The 21,874-nt window shown below is 42.4% G+C and overlaps 2 protein-coding genes across 5 annotated transcripts in view; both read right to left on the bottom strand.

Moving 5' to 3' along the window:
- Positions 1–4,864: 4,864 nt before the first annotated feature.
- Positions 4,865–17,378, bottom strand: map2k7 (mitogen-activated protein kinase kinase 7). 2 transcript variants are annotated; one of them, XM_063475380.1, is made up of 12 exons: positions 17,255–17,378; positions 15,096–15,143; positions 11,736–11,880; positions 11,296–11,362; positions 9,458–9,571; positions 7,930–8,049; positions 7,640–7,747; positions 7,379–7,558; positions 6,693–6,773; positions 5,813–5,955; positions 5,417–5,462; positions 4,865–5,297 (listed from the first exon to the last, which is right to left on the bottom strand). In XM_063475380.1, the coding sequence occupies exons 1-12, from the start codon at positions 17,376–17,378 to the stop codon at positions 5,154–5,156; spliced, it is 1,320 nt and encodes a 439-aa protein (XP_063331450.1). In that variant the 3' UTR covers positions 4,865–5,153. The 2 variants fall into 2 exon arrangements, with proteins under 2 accessions (XP_063331450.1, XP_063331451.1); XM_063475381.1 differs by lacking the exon at positions 15,096–15,143.
- Positions 17,379–19,688: 2,310 nt separating this feature from the next.
- The window catches only part of pkn1a (protein kinase N1a), a 66,103-nt gene continuing 63,917 nt past the window's right edge, over positions 19,689–21,874 (bottom strand). For all 3 annotated transcript variants that reach the window (XM_063476525.1, XM_063476524.1, XM_063476526.1), the window contains 3 exons: positions 21,747–21,854; positions 21,471–21,551; positions 19,689–20,908 (listed from right to left, as the gene is read on the bottom strand). In XM_063476525.1, coding sequence (XP_063332595.1) covers positions 20,705–20,908; positions 21,471–21,551; positions 21,747–21,854 — 393 coding nt within the window. In that variant the 3' untranslated portion in view covers positions 19,689–20,704. The remainder of the gene's footprint in view (positions 20,909–21,470; positions 21,552–21,746; positions 21,855–21,874) is intronic.

Here is a 21,874-nt window from a genome sequence, read left to right as displayed (position 1 = left end):
ATAACAGAGAACCTCGACAGCGGGAGACTGGGTCCAGCTTTATCACGAGTTAGCCGAGGCACACGCATGCACGCACAGTTTGAACACTGAGCGCTGAATAGGAAGTGCGGCGTGTACTGCCGAGCTTGTATTTGAAACTGCACCGATGAGAAGAGCTCAGGCTGCTGTGATGGCAGAGCACCAGAACCAGGGCTGTATATAATAGTTTTGGAGGGGGGGGGGGGTTCACCCATCGTATGGAAGTGTGCACCACTTTAAATCAGTTCCAGCTCACATCCGGTGTCTGTATTAAAACCAGAGAACGGCTGAACTAACGGAGTCAGGCCAACTCCACCTCACATCTGCTCAGAGGCCTGGGTCAGTGAGTCAGGATTAAGCCGGGTTTTTTCTGCATCACAAAGCTGGCCCACCTTTAACTGGGACTAATTAACATGATCGGATCACACCGGAGTCATCATTCAGAAACATTTAACAACCTGGACCGAGCTTACCAAACCAGCAACCTAATCAATCAGCATCTACAGATAAAAACTAAAGAAAGACTCTAATTGGGTCTGAATTATCAATAAGTGTATTTTAAAGACGCAGCATATTCTGTAGACATGACATTAAAGGTCAGTGTGTGAGAATATTGGTTATAAATCAAACATTAATTTCAGTTTGTGTTGATGAGTCTTCTTAAATTATCAGCATTATTTTAGCCAAGTAAGGAAATATGTGCTTCCAATTCCCATTATGCTTTATTTTCTGCTGATACTGTAACACTAGTGGATAATCACTTTCCTACATATCTGATGTCAGCTCGGAACATATTTCCTTATATGGTTATAAGGAGGTGGGGCTTAGAAGCTGAATCGTGCAAAGCTACTCTAGTTGATTCTCTTACTAAAAATATGGAGTTAGAAATGAGCACAATATGTCACTTTTAATGTTTTACATTAACGGTATACCTCTTAACCTTTAACACCTTTTTTGCAGCTTCAATAACTTGACTGAAGAGGACACACTCAGATCGGTAAGCCCAGAGCTAACAGAGCCAGTTGTGTAGCAGCGGTGTGACACCGCTTATCCAGAACGGCTAACATTCAGGTGCTCAGTGATGCCAAGAGTCAGGTGAGCTCAGTTCCTGACCCAGGCCCGCGGTGAGTTTGAGCCAGCTGGTCATGTATTATTGCACCAGTCTCCCTCTGTACTGTATATGACACATACATGGGACATACTCCCCCCCCCCCACACACACACACATACACACACATCCTCTCCCACTAGCTAGAGAGATTTCATATATAATCATAGCTAAGAGTAATCAATTATAATGTCAATAACAAGACTCATAATGATAACAACAACGCTCTTTCGTCTTTTTGTTAAGTTGTGGTCACCTTTGGTGTGAACTATCAAGGTTGTCAAGCTTGCAGGCGACCTGCAGACAGATGGAGGAGTGGATGGACAGAGTGTTGGATGGATGTGGCACAAAGCATCTGGACAGACAGACAGACCCGCCCACCCCCCAACCCCCAAATCATATCTACACTGTACAGAGTAGTAGTGTGTAGTGCGGCATCAGGATATGACAATTAACTGCTTTCAATACACACAAGAGGTACATTTGAGGTGAGGTGTGAGTTAGTACTTGCATGAAGCCAACCTTTCTGCACTTCCTTCTCTAATCTATCCAAGCTTCTCTCACTTGCTTTTGCTCTCTTCAGACTTGCTTTTTTTTGGTAACACGTGTATCGACATTGCATTATTTCACTTATTTGGCTTAAAAGAACAAGAATAAAATATTCGTCCTTTGGGGAAAAGAAGTGACAGCAGCGTCTAACGCAATAAAAAAAGTAGCAGCAGCAGCAGCAATGCAAATAAATAACAGTCCGAACAGAACAGTAAACGTCACAAACGCAACACGCTAAATCGCTAAAATCAGAATTGGTAGGTTGGCGTAACACCATGAAAGCTCTTTACAAAACCCCCCCGAAACAAACAAAAACAAACAGCTAGCCTCAGAGCTCAGCACTCCTGTGTGAAACTGCTTCCTCTCTTACACTTACTTCCTGTCACTCAGCTTGTCTCCGACTTTCCTTGAACTTGCCACCACGCTTTCTTTGTCCTCCCCATCACCTCACGTTGCCCCACACTCATTTCTACCATCTTGACAACATTCCCGGACCCCTCTCCGTCTCTCTGACTTCGCGTTTCCCCCTCTCCGTCATCGCCTCTCCTCTGTTCTGTCTAGCAGTGATTTGGTGTTTGTGGGATGTAGTCTGAACATCTAGCATGCTTTGGCTGTGGTCCCGCAAGAAGGGAGATATTAGCGCTCTACTCAGTCGGCCTATGTAGACTTGCACTCACGTTTACACAGTATATGTACACACATCCTTTACAATCCTTTAAGCTGGGTTCTCAAACTGTAACTCACGTGCCAGTGGTCAGCCTGTTTTCTTTTGTAGAAATAAACAGGGAGTGGAAAAAAAAAGAAGCTTTGAATGGGGATTTTTTACCTAATCAATTAAAGTAATTCTGCAAAAGGTAACAACTCCTCTTTTTTCCACCTCCTAGTCATCTTTTACATCTTGACTGTAACAATTTGCGGCTTTCTTGTTCTCAGTATATAATAATGAAACCAAATCAGTCCAGTAATCCACTGTGCAGCTGAAGAATAAAAGAAAAATTGGGGAAAAAGAAATTACTCAGATAAATCAGCAGAAATTGATGGCATATCATTGATATTTATCCAAAAGCTCGGTAAAAACAGGATAATGATCAACAAAGTGGAATTACAGGCCCCAGCCTGACAGTTTTAGCCTCCTAAAAAAACAACAACAACAACAAACAAACAAACAAAAAAAAAACAACAAAAAAAAAAAAAAACAACACACCAGCACTGCTCAGACTCGCCATGGCTTCTTAATATCTGAAGGTTTGCAGGAGCAAATCGAAATCTCTCAGCCTCCGCCAACAACCCACGCGCAGCCTTTGGTCTAAGAACACTGTGGAGCACTACGTCACACTAAGCAGCTGAGGCAGGCAGAGAGGTGGACAAAAAGGAAGAGGTAGACGAACAGAGAGTGAAGTAAAGAAATACTCCACAGGTCATAAGATCTACACCTTTTAAATTCTCTGTACAAAAAAACAAAAACGCTCCCATTTTTTAAAATCACCCAGCTGCTCTCTCTCTTGTAACATTTATTAAATCTTTCAACTTTCAATCTTCCAGAAGAAGTTCAAGCTACATCCACACTAATACGTTTCATTTTAAAACCGCGTTTTTCATTAAAAATCTCCGTCTACACTAAACACGCCTGTAACACTATATCACGCTGATATTTCGCATACAACGTGAACAAGTGTGCCAGTGTAAACAGGAAGCAGAGGGCCGGTAGCTTCAGGAAAATACTCCAGAGCAACAAAGCCAACAGCAAGAAGCTTTTCCGCTTGGACGAATGAGGCGAGACGGCTTCTGAACGCAACACAAGAGACTGTCGCAGTTTCCGACTCCTAAAGCTTCTCCCTGTACTGTTCACATTCATGCACAGGGTCTGCTACAACCTAGCTTGATTGGAAGTGGGCTCTCCATTACAAACCACACTCCTAGCCAATATAGAGGAATCTCCAGAGTAGCATTTCAGGGCAGCGGCATCAGAAATAAACAAAATTATGTGGCTTCAAGAAACTTTGTGCATGTTTGGATTTTTAAAATTGGCTCATAATTAGTTAAATTTCTGTTTTTGTTGAAAGTACAAATAAAAGAATGACACGTGGCAGCTTTTTGTAGTGTTTTAAATGCCTAAATAAACTGAACTCTGATTAGTTCCTGATTAGTATTGCAAGTTCCAGCTTATGTCTGACAAATCAGAAGGTACCTCATCATACCCTGCTGCCTAATTTACAGACCCGTTAACAGCCAAATGTGTGTGTGAACCTGGGCTATAGACTGGAGGTCGTCGCAAAGCCAATATGGTGACATTACAGAGCATGATCCACTACAGCAGGAGTTTTCAAAGTAAAACTGGGTCAGCTGCATTTTCAAAAGTCACGCTTACTGTGTGGATGTTCATCGCACATGTAGTAAAAACTACACCTTTTAAAACAAAAACGTCAGTGTGGATGTACTCGCGGCACGCATCGATCACCAAAAAAAACCCGTCTTCAAAACAATGCACGACTTATTTTCTATAAAGCTAAAATGCAACGCTAATTTTTTTGTGAGTGTTTTTCATTGTTCCTCCCCAACACAAAAAATTATGCTATTTAAAAAAACTAACAAACAAACAAACAAAAGCTTTTCAAATTAAAAGCACAGCCAACAGATTAATCTGTTCTCATTTGTGTGTTAGAGCTGTAGTGTGAAGGTGAATTAACGAGGAAATACAACCTCACTATTAAAAGCCGGTGAGTGAGTCGTTATAGTTATCCATACATAGAAATGCTCTCACTGACATAGACACACGCACACAGACACACACACTACATATAGATACAGCCTGAGAATGTGTGATGGTAGAAACACCTGAAGAATCATAATTGCACCAGACTTTGTTCTTTCCTCTAAATCGTTTATGTACAAGAGCGGCTTGTTTATGCTGAACTAGCAGATGCTTTGTTCCAGTGTGTAGTGACTACTCTGTTTACTAATCCAATGGCTTGGATCAATGTCGGCGACAGACAGACGTGTGTGTAAAACTACTGAAAAGAGGAGAAAATGTAAAAGCATATACAAGCTACACACAGTTTGTATGTGAGTGTCTGGCTGCAACACACACTGTGATGTGATGATAGCGTGGTGAGCGCTAACAGTGTCTAAACCAAATGAAGCTCACTACAGCGTGCATCGCCCTCCCCCCCAACCCCGTGTCTGTCTGTCCAGATTCAGCACCCTAATAACCAGAACCACCTGCGTCAGCCATCCATCCCTCTGTCGCTCCATCGCTTAATCTGTCCATCCAGAGTCCTCCACTGAGTCTTCGTGCCTCCCTCCTCTGTGGGATCTTCAGGTCTCTTCTTCCCCGGGGGATGGACAGACGGGATTGGGTGTAGCGCTTGGCGTAGCTGCGGACGGCTAGACTAGAATAGACTGAGTCTGGGCTTGGCAAAGCTAAAGCTAGGCTAGTCTAGCGTACGGCTAAGCTGACGCCAGGCTGGTCGAGGCTAGGCTACCTACTGAAGAGCGAGTGGAGTTGATGCTGATGGCTGTAACACTGGCTGCTGCGAGGCGACTCGGTGCGATCCATCACCACCTGAAACCAACCAGCCACGTCCACGTCAAGCACCTCGTAACGCCGGATGAAACTATGCTCCTATAATGGAGGAGAAAAGCATAAATATTGCATTTACCTACAGTTGTGCTTTGAGTAATTTAAAAGAGTTTGGTCGACCATTAAAAAAAAAAAAAAAAAAAAAAAAAAAGGCGACTCACCAGCAGCTGATGGTATTTTGGCCTTTTTCTGTGATCCTTTGTGAGGCTATAGAGAGATAAATGCATTTTATGCAAATTTTTTATGAACTTAGCATCAATATTATTTCTATTGCACATTTTGTTACAGGAAAATTAGGCATGTGTTTTACAGAAGTACACAAGAGATCAGAAAGACTGAAATACAAGACAAATAACAACAAAACACCCATTTAAATATACACAAACTGCACCACAGATGATCACATTCGTGCACACAGATGAATTATAAGCCTGAGAGAACAGAAACGTTTACTCTTAATGTGGACACAGCTGTCCAGTCATCACCCTGATCACATGATGGCTCTAGAGTGGACTGCTGTCAGTGAGCACCAGCTTTACAGTGGAATTTTCACTCACCAGTCTTTGACAAAGGACTGGAAGTCGAGGGAGAAACCCATGCCGAGAGGCAGTAGAGGAGGGTCCTCCTGCAGCACTTTGGTCAGAACCTCAAAGTCTGTCTTGCAGTTCTTGTAGGGAAACTGTCCTGTAGCCAACTCCACCTGGAAGAACCACAAGAAACCTGTTAATGCCCTCAAGTGATCTACAAATAGAAACAAAAACATTTCTGTCACTTTGTACTTTGGTTTTTGAGCCCAAGAGTGAACTTTTAGATTACAGTTTGTGTCAACTAATACGCAACGCTAACCGTTCCTATCTGGTTATAACAAACTATATTCAATTAAAAAACAAAACAAAACAAACAAACAAAAAAAAAAAACAAACAAACAAAAAAAAAAAAAACATGATAAGTAATAAGACAGAGAATCTATCAATTTTAAACATCACAGGTCAAATTTATGCACTCGTGTTGCGTTGCATGTTTTTTCTCATGTTAGCAGAACAATAATTTGCCGCTCATAGAAACGTATTTGCTAATCTAAACGGTTGGACATGAACAATTTTCGTTTTCGCGCACACACAAAATGCTACACGCTGGTCGACACTACTTGTAATCTGACCTACTTAACTCCCAGTATTCGCAGCCACTAGAAACCGATGCAGTTATGACCACACTTGTTAAAAATGTTAGTCGATTTGCGACATGCCGTTATTACCACATCTTATCACTGCATCACCTCATGCATCACAGCTGCACATTCAAACAGCTGTTTTAATGTGAATGGATTTGACATTTGCTTCTTATCTTGCAACTTTCTTTAAGTGTCATCGTAAATATTACCACCAAGGGCACCACTGACAGTCACTGCAGCACCTTAGACTGAAATGACAGACTTACCAGAGAGATGCCGAGGCTCCACACGTCTGCCCGGATGTCATAGTCAGGTTTGGTGGGATCTGGAGGGTCTATTCTTTCAGGCTGCAAGAACGAGAAAAAAAACAAACAAAAAAGAACAGGCAACACTAAGGTTAGCTGTCCCGAGAGTGTGCATTGTGTGGAGTGGGATTTCTGCAAGCACAGCCTCATAAACACTCTCAAAGTTTGAACACGTTCAAGTCTTGTGCTTTATCTTACACCATCGTGACAGTCACCACTAAAGCTGCTCTGTGGTTCCCTCAGTTTGTAGTCAGTTCGTCTATACTTGATTTATTAAAATCTTCTACTCTCACCAAGTTATCCTGCATAGCACTGTCCACAACAAAGCAGCAACAATAACAGGTTCTCAGGGTTGAATTCTAAGACACTCAAAAATCAAAGTAAACTAATGAGACTACCCCCTTTGGGGATCTCCTCCCAGATGTGGTTCAGGGCATCACTTAGCTCCTGGACCGCCTGAGGTGAAGCCTGGTGGCATCAGACTCAAATGTAACATAACTAATTAACTGAAACTAATTAACAACCATCTTGGCTACTTAACTGACCAGATCAATATAACTTGATGCTAAAGTGTGTCTTAAAGTTTTTAAGCAGTGTACACACATCCCCTTAACAGCTAGACTGTGTGTATGTGTGTTTTCACTTACTGCCATGTAGGCAGCACAGCCAGCGCTGCGGGTCTTGGCCTTGGAGTCGACGAGGCGTCCGCTGATGCCGAAGTCGCACAGTTTAATCTGACCTTTAGCGTCTAACAGGATGTTAGAGGGTTTGACGTCCCGGTGGATAACGCCGTGTTTCTCTTTCAGGTACAGCAACGCTTTCACTATCTACAGAGGACACACACACACACACTGTAAGAACAAAAACGTACATAGCAGCAGAGTGGTTTGTGTGTTCCTGCCACTTACTGCCACTGTCATCTTTCCGAGGATTCGCTCTGGGATGGGACCCTGGATTCTCTTCTTTAGCTTCTCAGCACAAGTTCCCATCAGCTCCATGGCGATGAATACATCCGTCTGCGCACACACGCACACACACAGTTAGTAGCTAAGGTCTGGAAGCTTGGGAGTTCACTAAAATAAGAGAGTCAAAAACACCCTGGGTGCAGATATATAAAATAAACCTGGGGCTCCACTGTTACAGTACTATAATTTTATTGCTGTGATTACAAACAGTTAAGTATTTTGGGAACACCCACGTTGGTCACTATGGCGCCGTAGCACTGGATGATGTAAGGGCAGTCATGACTCTTCAGCACCACATCCAGGTCCATCAAGATCCGCTTGTTCTCGTCTTTGTTTCCTGTGCGACGCATTTGCTGGTGACACACAGACAACGTAAATGAACACAGGCACTGCGCCGGGTGTAGGCTTTAATAAAACAAAGGCTCCTCTGGTGCTTTGACTGACTGCCTAATTATTAAACATCCCAGAAGGGCTACAATTAAATGATCTCATTAATAGCAGGTTTGTTATATGGGGCTGTAACTGCTCCTCTGTTGGTAAACTACTCACAATTAAAGCACAAAGGAAAATTAAAATAGTGAGACTACACTGAGCAGAGCCTGGTGTGAGTGCCTTCAATCTCTGGGTCTCTGTTTGGATTTAGTCCCAGTATTTTGATTATGGTACCTGAAGTTAGAGAATGTGCGTTCCCATCATCTACTATGAGCAGACAAAAACATTTGGGCTACAGTTAGACCAAAAATACTCACATTAAGAAGCGCAGTTTTATTCAAATTGCAAAAACCAAGATTAAAAAATAAAATGTAGGCGTTCATACAATAAAGGACAAAGTAACTGAGCTGGGATCCACATTTCAGCTGGCCAGCCATCCAAGAAAAGAAAGTACAAATAAACGTGTCCATGTGAGTGTTCACAGCATCGAAGCTAAGTCGCCATAACGCTGTGGTTTCAATCTAGTCCAAAAACTTCTGAGAAGCAGGGGTATCTGCTCTGCAGCAGAACCATGTACGATTGTGTTTAGCGTGCAGATATTTTCCACGCTTTACAAGCGCAAACACACGAGTGCAGTTGAGGAGTCACCACAGCGGGAAGCGCCACATGTTTGACTTGGCAGATTTTTTATGCCGGATGTCTCCTCCTGGGGGTCGAAGCAGGGATCTTTCACGAATCACTACTTTTCCTGCCTCTGTCATTAACATTTTAGAAATGTCACCATTATAAATTTCACACAGTATGATAATGTCATCAAAAATCTATTTTTATCTGCAGCTGCAAACACTTTAAAGACGGCTGGCCAAGATGATATTTGAAAGCCAGTATCAGTAATTTCCTTCGCCTTTAACTTTCTGACAATGGGGAACAAAACGAATGAGTGCAACTACATTATGAAGTGATGTGATGAGCCAGGCATGTCCAGCCATCTATCCTGATCCGGGGCTGGGTCCCAGCTTCACTCTTACGCTGAGCTCTTCACCCGAACCCCTTTATGAGCCGCTAGAAATACTGTAAAAACCTTGACATTGAGGTGAAAGTCACCAGGATTCAGACTTGTCTGAGATTTTATACATACATACATACATAATGGTAAGAATTTCAAAATCCTACATCGCCTCGTTCTCCATTTATTGCATTATTATCAAGTCTTGCAAAGACAAATGCAATATTTGTGTGTATAGTGTTTCATTTTGATCGGCTTTGAATTTTTTTGGTTTGTTTTTTCTTTTTTGCCCATTTAAAAAAAAACAAAAACAACTATCTTACTTTGACCGCAATGACATGGCCCGTCTTCTTGAATCGCACTTTGAAGACTTGTCCACAAGTCCCGCTGCCGATCTCCCCCTCGCTAAACAGGTCTGTTACCTCTGCTGGATACCGCTGAAACAACATTTCAGACTCTGTGTTTCAAGTATTTTAGTGATTCAAATGTTAAAACAATACAAATACAAACTCTTTAACAACCTGAAAACTTTCCGCATCATGCAGCAACAGTGAACTGCTCTGTGATACTTGAGAACAAACGCTTGGATCTGTGGATCAGCCAAGGCTAAAGAATAGCAGCAAACAGTGAGAAGATGCGTAATTGCCTTGCTTTGTTAAAAATAAGTCACTGTTGACTGCGCTGCAGTGAGTGACAGCTCACTGAGTGCATTATGTAGCAGAGCCTTTGGGCTAATGAGAAGAAGAACAAACAATCTGGAGAGCAGTAATGAGTCACACAATTTTCTCAAGCATCTTCAAACTCCGACTGGCACTCGGTATGAAACTAGACCTGAAGGCTGGAAGAGGGAGAAAAAAAAACAAAAAAAAACAAAAAAAAAAAAAAAAAACACACAAACTAAACAAGGCCAGACCTTATTCAGCAAACAGCAGACACACCAAGGTTGTTGCTGGTTTTCATGATGCTCTGTTTGCTGTCAGATAGTCTGTGCACTTCCCAAGAACATGCTGGATGTGGACACTAAAATACACTCAGACAATTTATTAGGTGGACCTCTTCAACTGCTCCTTCATGACATTTCTAATCAGCCAATCACATAGCAGCACTTAGGAATGTAAACATGCTCAAGACAACCTGCTGAAGTTCTAACCTAGCATCAGAATGGAGAATTAGGTGGATTTTGAACATGGCATGGTTTTGGATGCCAGACAGGCCCTGTGACATTACAGACCACATCAAATCATCTCAAACTGGTTTCTTCCAGTGTACTCAAACGACCTCCAGAGTCACAAGGTCTCAATAGAGGACCTCTGGGATATTGTGGAGATTTACATCACAGACCTGCAGCTGACAAATCTGCAGCAAATGTGTGACGCTGTCACGTCAACATGGACCAAAATCTCAGAGGTTTCCAGCACCTTGTTGTTATGTTATGTTTGTTATGTTAGAGATAATTCAGGCACTTCTGATGGCAAAGGAGGGCCCAAGCTGGCACTAGCTTTTTTTCCTGAATACTGAGAGATTAAGAACAACTTTAATGAGTCAGCCTGGACAGCTAGCACACCTATGGGAAATTAAGAATCACCGATTACCCTAACCCTACTAAGGGCACGTCTTTGGATTGTGGGAGGAAGCTGGAGAACCCGGAGAGAGCGTGCGTACATACACACACCATGTAACCTGTAAGTATACCGCTTGTGTGAATGAGACACACTGATTAAAGCGCTTTGAGCACTCAAGTAGAGTACTTTAGTGCTATATAAAAACCAGTCCATTTACTATTTATTTTCCTATTTTCTCTGTAGTACAACTAACCAGGCCTGGTAACAGGATATAAATCTTTTTTTTTTTTTTTTTTGGGGGGGGGGGGGGGGGGGGGGGGGAGGAGAGAGAGAGAGAGAGAGAGAGAGAGAGAGAGAGAGAGAGAGAGAGAGGTCACAATTATAGTTTGATTCATGCCCGAGTACCAGACGCTATTTTTTCAGAAATTGTTTTTATTGTTTTGGAAGAAGATTGAGCGTTGAGGTTTGGTTGCACAGACAGCGTTTGCTAAAAACTGTCAGCTCACAGATTTGAATTTTTGTTGACACAAAGCAAAAGTCACATCACGTCTGCGTCCTCATTCTTAGTTTCACTTCTGTAACTACAACATGTGTCTCACCTGCCCATCAATCTTCAGATAACCCGTCTGTTTCATGATCTCCTGCAATTTCTGGTCAATCTCTGCACTGCGGGGGGGGGGGCAAAAAGGAAAAGAAATCAGTGTCAGGAAATGCAACAGGAAGTGCGTACAACCTACGCTGCCAGATGAGAGACCTGACTCATAAATGGAGTGGATTACTGAGAGTCTCTTTCATCCACACTCTGTATGTAGATCCATAACACACAACATCATGACCTGTCACAGAGTGTGTTTCTACTCTTTGTGTTCCTTCTTTGTCTTACAAATTAATGTGAGTACTGGGATACTCCCAGAAAGGTTACTGATTTTTTTAAATCAAAACCATTACCATTCATTCATTAGGACCACGAGGACACAGTAAAACCTGTAAATGCTTTTTTTCTTTTAATCAGAACAGCACGTTTAAAACGTGAACGTACTTCTCTAGGCTCTTCTGTAGGCCATACGGAGGCGTGGGCAGGGTTAGCATGTGTCGTGGGCGGCTGGGGTACGGGTGGTGCTGAGGCGAGCTCTCTGAAGATGACGAACGGCTGCCTCCATCGTTAGCCAGGGGCAGCTGGAGCGCTGGGGTAGAGGGGACATGAAAAATTAGACCCTGAAAGGAGAAGATGGATGATGATACTGTTGCTTAAAGGGATGGCAGCTACTTAAAACTGCTGACCACCAGTAAAGAAGGCGATAATGTGGCATTTTTAATCTTATCTCCTAAATCTGGTATTCTCACTGTTCTCTGCACAATAAAAGAAAGATATGATCCTTGCTGAGGTCAAAGAGTTTGCTCATTACATCGCTATGACCTAGATCCTGCACATTATTTAGTCATTACTGGAACTTTTTTTTTCTTTCCCCTCCTTGAGTGTTACAGTTTTGTTTTGGTTTCGCTGATGTCCTGACCCAACATTAAAACAAACAGGACGGTTATCTCAGAGCACTATTCTCAGACAAAGAGAAACTGCACAGATTTAATGCACAGTTTGGGAGTCACAGTTTGTTTTTAAGAGGAAAACTACAAGTTCATTACAACACGGGTTTCATTTTTACCGCTTCAGGCCACGATTTTGAATATGAAAGTATTTTAGTCATTACAGCGGCCGCTGAGATCTTAGAACGAAGCGATCTATGCGGGAAACAGTACAAGCACAAACCCCTGCCCCAAAAAAGGTTGTTAATTAGCCTGCGCTGCAAAGGAAAACCTGAACCAGGGGGTCAACCCTGTAATGAGGAAGCACATATTTAATGTGTCCTTAGATTGCCAGCAATTTGAGATTTTATTAAGTACTGACTTATCTTAACCATAAAACCAACTGCAGGAATTTAAACCTAAAACATGACAAAAAAAATAAGGCGACAGACTGTAGTATCAAATAAAAGGACTATTATTTAAATAAAGTCAGGCAGCACTATTTAACTTTTCCTGGCTTGAAGGGGGACTAAACACATGAATGATTAGTGAGAGCAAATACAAAAGAGAAGTCACATTTCATCTTATTTTTCTTTTGATAAATTTAAAAAACTGCAGATGATTTTACAATATTTTGGTTAAACTGTTAAAGCGCTGTGGGTGTGGTTTGACTGCAAAGGAAATCCAAACATTGAATACCAGATGCTTCTAGCCCTTTATAAAGACAGGTCCAAATCATGCATTCAAGGACATGTTAAAACGCCACCAGCCGTGTAATATCAGGTTCATATGCAAAACAAGCACAAACTCATCCTCCAATAATAGACGTGTTAAAGAATTTCAGGAAGAAACAATCTGCAGTAGTATTAGTACCGGTCATGCACCAAATTCTCAGACAGAAAGTCAGCAGCTGCAGTGACCACCCTGAACGTAAATATTATTACAGACAGGTTAACAGCAATCTCCCATCATCGTCTTAAAGGTTTGCAACCAGTTTGCAACGTATCTCAAGGACCATGCAGTGTTGGTGTTAATACGATTTGGATCTTTTTTTGTAGAGAGCCAGTGGGCGTTTGGATCCATGAGTCACCTGTATGAATGAAGCCTGTAAGGGGAAAACCAGTTAGTGAAGGAGAGGAGGGGGTTAGTGTAACAAGAAAGGAGGATTCAGGCGGTCTTTGGCACAAATTGCATCTCCACAGTTCGACTGGCTCCAGATGGATGGATGGGAGGATTGATGAGCAGACAGAGCGAGAGAAGGGAGAGACGCACAAACACAGATACTCGCAGGCACTGCTGCACCGCCTCCTGCTCACACAGTGCCGCTGCAAAAGGAAGGGGAGGGTGCCAGAAGATGAGAAAACACACAACATCAAACGATCCGATGTGAGAGAGACAGAAGAGATTCGGCCAAAACTGCATAGCACAGACTGAGGCTGGAAGTCAGACAGACAGTCACTCTTGGACAGGAAGGCAAGTCTTCAGTCAACACACAAAGAAAACAGAGAGAGAGGGAGAGGGAGACCGGAGTGCTCGCAGCACTCTTGCAGGCGGACCAGTGGGGATGCTGGATTAGAGACTGTGTCAAATAAAACAACCCCCAAAAAACAGAAAAAACATCGTGCCGTGCAAAAAAGCCACATGCACCGTGATTCTCTGCCTCCAGCGAAACACAGGTTAATCATCCGACACATGTCCACACACACACTGTGAACATTAACACATACCAACACTTCCCTGCCACTGACACGCATTCACACAGAGGGAGGAGCAGAGATGGAAAGATGGAGGGATGATGTGAGTGTAGAGGAGGTGTAAATGACTGCCGGGATAAAATAACAGCGCTGGATTCATAAACGTGGATTAAACTGATTCAGCTGTAGAATGACCACATGAAGCAGGGATGCACCGATCCAGCTTTTCCAATTTATCTGCGCTATCTCAGTGTAAGAATCACAGGCTACTGTGCATAGCTCTCATTTACAGTTGTAAATACTACAGTTGTCCTTTCCTTCTCCCAGTCCAAGCGCACCTCCTTTTACCGCTCCTCACAAACCCGTGTTGGAAGCAGAGCTGTCAGGATACAAGTGAAGTGAAATGGCTGTATGGAGTTGATCCCTGCTTTGAACTTACGTCAGGAAGAGTAATTCAGAGTAAAAGTCTACCCAATCAAATATGTGGAGCTACCCACCATCCCTTGTGAATAAGAGAGCTGCTGAAAGTTGCTTCAACAGAGATGACAGAAAACATGTTTCTTTGTATGAAGTCCAGGAAAAGCTTCCACACAAGTGTGAAACTTAACAATGATAACAATGGTTAGAGAAAAAAAAAAGCATTGTCTTGTTGGATCACAGTATTATCACCATTATCCAATATTTAGATTGTATGATCGGTGCATCCTTTCAGCTGGCCTGCTGATGGTAATCCATACCTTTCACATAAGTTACTTTTATGAGTTATTCAAAGTCTATTCTAGTCTGCCTAGACGAAACAACGATTATAACCCCATACTAGGTGGTGGGCAGATTTAACACTAGCTGCCATTTGTAAATACAGTATCATATTTCTCACCATAGCCCTATCCATTCAACCTCTAAATTAAACTGGATGTTAAGAGAAACGTGGAGAAAGTCGTGGTATCGAGGTGTTTTTTAGGCTTTACTTGCAGGGCCAGAACGAAGAAAACTATTGAGAATGTAAGGAGCAGCCAAAGTTATTCTTGTCTTATAGGTCTAAAGAAGTGTGCATTTATATTAAAAACAAAAAACAAGAAAGAGAGAAGATGAAGGAGGAGGGAGTGGATGATGCAATGGAGGACAAAGGTGTTGGTAAGGTGGGGGGAGTGCAGTGGCAGAGAGAGCGATGGACTGAATGATACCTGCACGCTGGGAAGGGGCTGGAGCAGGACTGAGCTGGATCACGATGACTAGACGGAGGAAAGAAAATACACACACACGCACATTACTGCAGTGTTCTACTGAGACAATCGCACATGTTTGCACACACACAAATCATAAAAATCCCTCAAAAACAAACAAACAAAAAAACCTCACCCCACCACACACACATCACTCGCTCATTTCTTCACAACATAACTTGAGTGGTTTAAACTTAAATTGAACTTTTTCTTATTGTCTATTAATCTCATGAAGACTAAAATCAATTACATTGAACATTAATGAATCATAGTATTTCTCATATTTTCTTTGGCACTCTTTTCCCAGGATTTAAAATAAGGCCATGTATTGAAGATTCAAGAAAAAGTGGGTCAGTAGCTTACTGTGTCACTTCATATGAAACCAGTCAAATCTGAAAAAAAGCTCCATCCGGCCTCCTCATAATCAGCTGTTTTTTTGTCCTTATACAGTAACTTTAGTGTATTTACTGAAGCCATGCAAAATTTGACCGTCATTCAGTAAATACTCTGAGGTACGGGCCCTTAAGTACACATTGGTGGGTGATTTCACCATTTTCGCCTAAACCGGAAAACCGCAGTATTTAAACACTGGAGGAATCATATTTCGATATTTTGTCCAGATATTAGACTGGTGCATCCTAATTCTGTAGAAAAGAACATTTTATCTCCAGTCAGTACAGAGTGGGGATAAAACTTATCTTGTTGTAGCTTTTAAACAGTTATTGTTGTTATTCAGTCAATTTTTATGTGACCATTGCCTGTATTTGTGACATTATCAAGAAAATAAGGTGGATCAAAAAGCACAGAGGGCCTGTCGTGTTGGAAAAGTGTCATGATGGGCTAAGTTTTGCATGGCTTCATTAGACATTAATGACGCCAAAGTTAAAACAAGTGATTCTAATGGAGTCAATCTGGGAGGCAATCAGACTTTTCATGTAATAACACAAGGTGAAAAAAAGCCAATTTTGCACCTTTTTTGGCAATAAATCAAGCTTTAATCTCGCAGAAATGACCTTTATCACCAGGATTTGAATCCACGGGAGCACATTTTTAGCAGGTTGACTTCAAATGAGATTTCAACAATAAGAAAAAACTTCGGATTTAACGCATTCACTCTCTTTTTGACAACATAATCAGCTTCATAAAAAACAATTCAAATAACAGGAGGAAAAAGAAGGTTTGTGGTCTCGAACCTAATGAACGGACAACAAGATCTGCAGAAAAAAAATGATAAGGGGTTCAGATTGCTAACACTTTGAAAGTCTGCTGGTAAGAATGTAAAGATAATGAAGAGCTTTGGTGTGTAAACCACACAGGCTGCAGACCTCCCTGCTGCTTGACTTTTCGCCTGAAAGGGCCCCAACATCACTGCTAACACCAGCTCCTGTGACACCGAGTTTGTGTCCACTAACACCCGGGGAGCGCTTCATTCAATATATGTGCGACAAATCTCAATTTTCACAACATTTGTTACGTCGCACCAGTGTTTGCCACAACAGCCAAGCCGTAACCTACGTTAAGTTAGCGTATCCAAAGCTAGCGTTATTTAGCCTGCTCAAATTAGCATGTTTCGTCAAGATCAAAATGGCAACTAAAACAAAGTCTATGGCAAAAATCACGATCAAATGTACCGCTTGCAGGTTGTAAGAGTGTATAGATGCTCTGCGGCTGACTGGCAGGACCACAGCTTTTCATGCGCAAACTGAAACTGCATTAAATTTTCTGACGCTGGGCCCCGCCACAGACTATCAGAGAGTCTGCTAGCCTGCTAGCTTAGCATGTTTGACAGGACAGAATCAAAACAGATTCAGGGACACGTCTACGGGCAAGATGTTTCGTAACATCGCTTCGGTTTGTATACTTTTCCTTTACGTTACTCACTACAGAAAATGTCCCACTTATTTAATTATTAATTTGGCAATAAAATCAGCGGACCAGCCTGAGCCTGTGTTTGTTTATGTAGCTAGCCTGTTAGCATGAAGGTAGCAGCAGCATAACAGCCCCGACTCCTTCCCTCCGCTCCTCTCCTCTCCCCCCGCTCTCCGGCCCCGCAGCTCCGATCTTTCCCCCTGCTATTCTGGCCGTTACCGACACCCCGGTCCTCCCCAGTGGACACTCACTCGGCCTCGGTCGTGACCGCTGTGGACTCATGTCGATGTTGAGGTCGATTCTCCGGCGAGCTTCTTCATTCTCCTGCTTTAGTTTCTCCTCGATTCTCGACAGCCTCTGTTCCAGCGACGACATCTTGAAAAATTGAGCACCATGTAGTTCCCAGCAGAGCTCTCGACTCCCCTCTCTGGCAGGCAGGCCAGCAGCACACTGACTGACTGACTGACACACACATATACACACAACACGCGCGCGCGCACACACACACACACGCTGCAGTAACACATGTGTCCTAAAGACCCACTGCCACACTCATTCTTTTTTCCCCATAGATTTTTGGTGCCCACCTAAAGAAAATAACAATTTATACCCTAATACTGCTAAAAACAAATATTCTTGGTAGCAATTACCAATTAATTACCCATTTTCAGGCTTGGAAAAAAAACCCTGTTACTGGGCAGCAAGCAGAAATCAGGGTTTGTTTGCATTTTAGGACGTGCACAAAATGCACGTTTAGGTGTTAACTTCAGTATAATTTCCCTTTCAGTCTGGTAGTGAGACCAGACCGGGTTCGAGTCTAATGCTGCTGAACAGGTAGATTACACTAGGATTTTATAGTATGTACAACATCCTTATTGTTACAGCAGCTGTTTTCAGTACTTCCACCCCTCTATGCAAGATCCGAACATCAATCTAATCTAATATGAAGTGTTCAGAGTATTTTAGATATAAAAATCACACAAAAAGGTTCCACACATGTTAAAATAACTATCTGGTAAATTTCCCTGCAGGTAGTGGACTTTACTGAGATAATTTGAAGTGAAATGATTTATTTATTATTACTAGAATTTACTGTTTACATGGTGCTGAGAGTACATGAGGATAAGATGCAGATCAGCACTTATCATTGCGGATCCAGGCACTCGTGTTTCCACGAAAGGCCGAACATTAAGGACCAGTTCTGATGTTTTCCCATTAGTGATGGTTTCTTCTTTAGCAGCCGGTCAAAAGTCAGGGAGGCTCCAGGAGTTGGTGCAAATACAGTGAATCCAGTTAAAGTGATTTGCTCACCAGTCTTGTTTGAAGTCCTGTGATATGGTTAAAACCGCCACGAGGAGTCTTTTTTCTTCTAAAATTTTGACTCACATATTAAAACAGATGCTCATTACAGAGCGGAAATACTTAGCTTGCTACTTGATTCATTAAAAGATAGAAAAATAGGCAGTCACATTTTTGACGCATTTTTCTCTGATGTAATTTCACGAGAAGAAGAAATGACAGATAATTTGACTTTGTCCATCAGGAGGATAAACTGCTTATCCTCTAATTTCATTTTAGTCCTGCTCTGGCAGGTTTGAATGAATGTACTGAAAAATGTTGATACAGAATCTGTGATAATGGGCTATATACGCTCACCAGCCATTTTATTGGGTACACCCTGCTAATACTATTTCAGAACTGTCTTAAAATATAATCCACAGCATTACACCAGTAGCAGCCCGAACCACTGATAACAGTCAGGATGGATCCATGCTTTCATGCTCTTTATGCTGACTTCAGCTCGTATAGCTATAGTGGTCTCCTGCTGCTGTAGCCCATCTGCTTTAATGTTCAACACGTTGCACGTTTAGAGATGCTCTTCTACATACTTTGTATTTAGCAAGTGGTTCTTTTTTTCCTGACCTCACTCCTCTTACACCAATAAGACATTTTCACCCAGAAAACCGCCAAATCACTGGATATTTCCTCTTTTTTGGACTATTCTCTAAATTGCAGTGACGGATGTGCACGTTCTGCTTCTAGAGGTCTAGAGGTGCGTAAGTGCACGTAGTTGCTGCCATGTGATTGGCTGATTAGATGTTTGAGTAAATGAGCAGTAAAACAGGCGTATCTAATAAAGTGGCCGGTGAGTATTTATTCAATCACTGCAGCAGGTGAGTAGCCCATTTGCATCCTGCTCCATTCATTCACAAATACTAAATTAAACGTGTATCCATCTATACATTACTGTGTTATTTTTATTTACGATGACAATAAACAGACGATAATATTCACTCACGGTTTTCTTTATAAAATATGTCATCTCATACTCACATGGTTCTGTACTGTCGTACACAAGACAGGTAAAATCCACACCACCGCACATACATCTTAACAACAAACCACTGCTCTTGTGTGTTACACAGGTTTTCACTGTTGGCTCATGGTTTTCCTACAGATATCATCAAAGGTATTACCAGAGGTCTACGCCAGCTCTCGCCTCTAATTGGCTCTACTGTGGAAAAGCAGCTCATGTTTGTTTTGCTTATGGCACCCCGCAGAGTTTCCACAAGTACTTAGACATCAGCAAGTTTCGGAAACAGCCACAGTGACCGCAGCAGCCAGCGCGTAACCTGTCAGGGCTTAAGCGCCGAAAACAGACACTAAAACAACTTTTACAGCCAGTGAGGTTAAAGATTTAATCGCCTCGGAGGGAAATCACTTACTTCATGTTCACAAAACTCTGGTAGCACTCAGGTGACTGGATGAACGTGTCTCCAAACCCATAAAGAGCAGTTTATTACTTGTACATCACAGTTTAGTGTTCAGATTTTTTCTTTTGGAATAATAAATGTTTTCCACAAAGCTTTTATGCTGACGGTTGTGTGTGTGTGTGTGTGTGCTACAAATTTATATCAAATTCTTCCTAAAACCCATACATTCAACTAAAAAGGACGAGTCAACTGCTCTTGTAAAATCCGAGCAGCCCAAGTTTAAAAAGTAGTTGGTGGACATCCAAAGGAAGGTCCACTGCAGTGAAGCAGGACAGTGGTTCTTTACCCATTAGTAACTAATAATACACCTAAAAGCAGTCAAAAGACTGATGGGTATCAGCTCTGAGTGTCTTTTTTTTCTCTTCCAAAAACATAGAGGAGTTCCTGCAGCACACTGTATCCCTCCTCGCCCTGCTGCTGTACACAAAGGGCCACAAAGTAAAACAAAATGCTTTTTTTCTGTGGAACAAATACAAGTATAAATGTAAGGCATTGGTATGAGAGGCCACTGAGCAACCCCTAAACAGTCAAAAGTACAAAAATACAGCAAGCTCCTCCTCTCACAGCTGAACTGGCGACTGCCAAGATGTCTAAGACGACGGGAAGAGACTTTTTAAAGTCTGCAAGATACAAAACCCACTGCAGTTTCGTACAATGACTGGAAAGGGGGGCCTTTGTTTGTGATAAAACATTATAACCCCAACTAATATCTGTCCAGGTTTTCATTTGCTCAGTCCATGATCTTTAAAACTCTGCAGACACACAAAACACAGTCTCTTCGTCTTCAGTTTCATTCATTCACAGTGTAACAAGAAGCGACAGATGAGCGCGGACAGTCAGCTTGAGACATATCTGTCTGCTCTGGCTGAAACTGTCGCGAAGCCGTCGAAATCCAACGTTCTTCGAGATCTGTTGGCTTCGGGTCCACTAGCAGAGGTCAGAGACGTAGTCAAAGTCCCGGAAACTGTCCTGGTCTTTGCGGGAGAGCGCACGGGGCTCACGTGGAGGCGTGAGCGCCGGAGGTTCTGTGGTGAACTCCTCGTCAAAGTTACTGACGTCTTCTTTGCCGCCGATGGACGGGACGAAGGGAGGGGGCAACTTCTTCTGCAGCAGCGCCTCCCAGTCCATGCTCTGGAGGGAGAGACGGACAAAAGGAGAAGGTGGGTCTATTATGCAAGGGAGCACACAGCAATGATGGAGGATATAAAGGATCAGGGCAAGAATTTATACACAAGGTAATAACTTTTGACAAATAGCAGCATATTATAGAAACTAGAGCCAACCAGCAACTATAAAATTAATAAAGTTTGACTACGTTTATTTTGGAAGCATTTTAGCTGTAGACCAGTGTAAACAGAAGAAAAAAAGGAGCTAAAACAGCTCATTTCACACTGAGCGGCTGCACCAAGTCCCAGAATAAGAATGAGGCTAATTTAAGATTAAAAAAAAAGGGTAACTGCAGAAATCCATTGTCCTTGATGAATAAACCACAAAGGAGGTTTATGCAGAGCCAAGAATAAGAGCAAGAAGAGCAATTAAAACTGCAATTCAAAAGGCTTCGAAACAACCACCATAACAGTCTGGCTGTAAACACCCGAGAAAAACCTCTTCCACCTCTCAGTGTTTGCTAACGAATCTCCATCTTGCGTTCTCACCCCCAACAAGTTGCCTGGGTACCTTTAAGTCTACTTACTCTGAAAAATGGCTGCTTCTTCACCTCCTCTGCATCCTTCTCACCAGATCCCAATCTTCTCTCTGGGTTCCTCCTTAACAGCTGCACACAGACACACGAGAATAAGAAATGACGAGCGGATATAACAGTGAAGCATCAACTGTCTGACTGTGAGTAAGTGAGGATGTCGGACTGATTCAGTGTTTCACGTGTAAGTGCAGCATTTGTCACATACAGTTTGTGTGTATGAGCGAACGTGTGTGTGTGTGTGTGTGTGTGTGTGTGTGTTTGCTTTACCCTCCTCATGATGCCAATAGCCTCAGTGGAGAGGAAGCGTGGGTAGCGGACTTCATCATTCACAATGCTGTCAAACACCTCCTCTTCATCATCCCCTGGGAAAGGAGACTACAAAAAAAAAAAAATAC

Source organism: Pelmatolapia mariae, linkage group LG6 (genome assembly GCF_036321145.2).
Source record: "Pelmatolapia mariae isolate MD_Pm_ZW linkage group LG6, Pm_UMD_F_2, whole genome shotgun sequence".
NCBI lineage: Eukaryota > Metazoa > Chordata > Actinopteri > Cichliformes > Cichlidae > Pelmatolapia > Pelmatolapia mariae.
The sequence above is the reverse complement of the archived record's forward strand: the minus strand, read 5'-3'. Positions and strand labels throughout refer to the sequence as shown.

What these genes read in the sequence shown, in the direction of transcription:
- map2k7 (XM_063475380.1), bottom strand. Translation starts at nt 17,378, where the DNA reads ATGTCGTCGCTGGAACAGAGGCTGTCGAGAATCGAGGAGAAACTAAAG. An exon ending in CTACAGAAGAGCCTAGAGAA is followed by an intron (nt 11,363 to 11,735) that starts GTACGTTCACGT and finishes CCCCCCCCGCAG; the next exon opens with TGCAGAGATTGACCAGAAAT. An exon ending in ACGGCGCCATAGTGACCAAC is followed by an intron (nt 7,748 to 7,929) that starts GTGGGTGTTCCC and finishes GTGTGTGCGCAG; the next exon opens with ACGGATGTATTCATCGCCAT.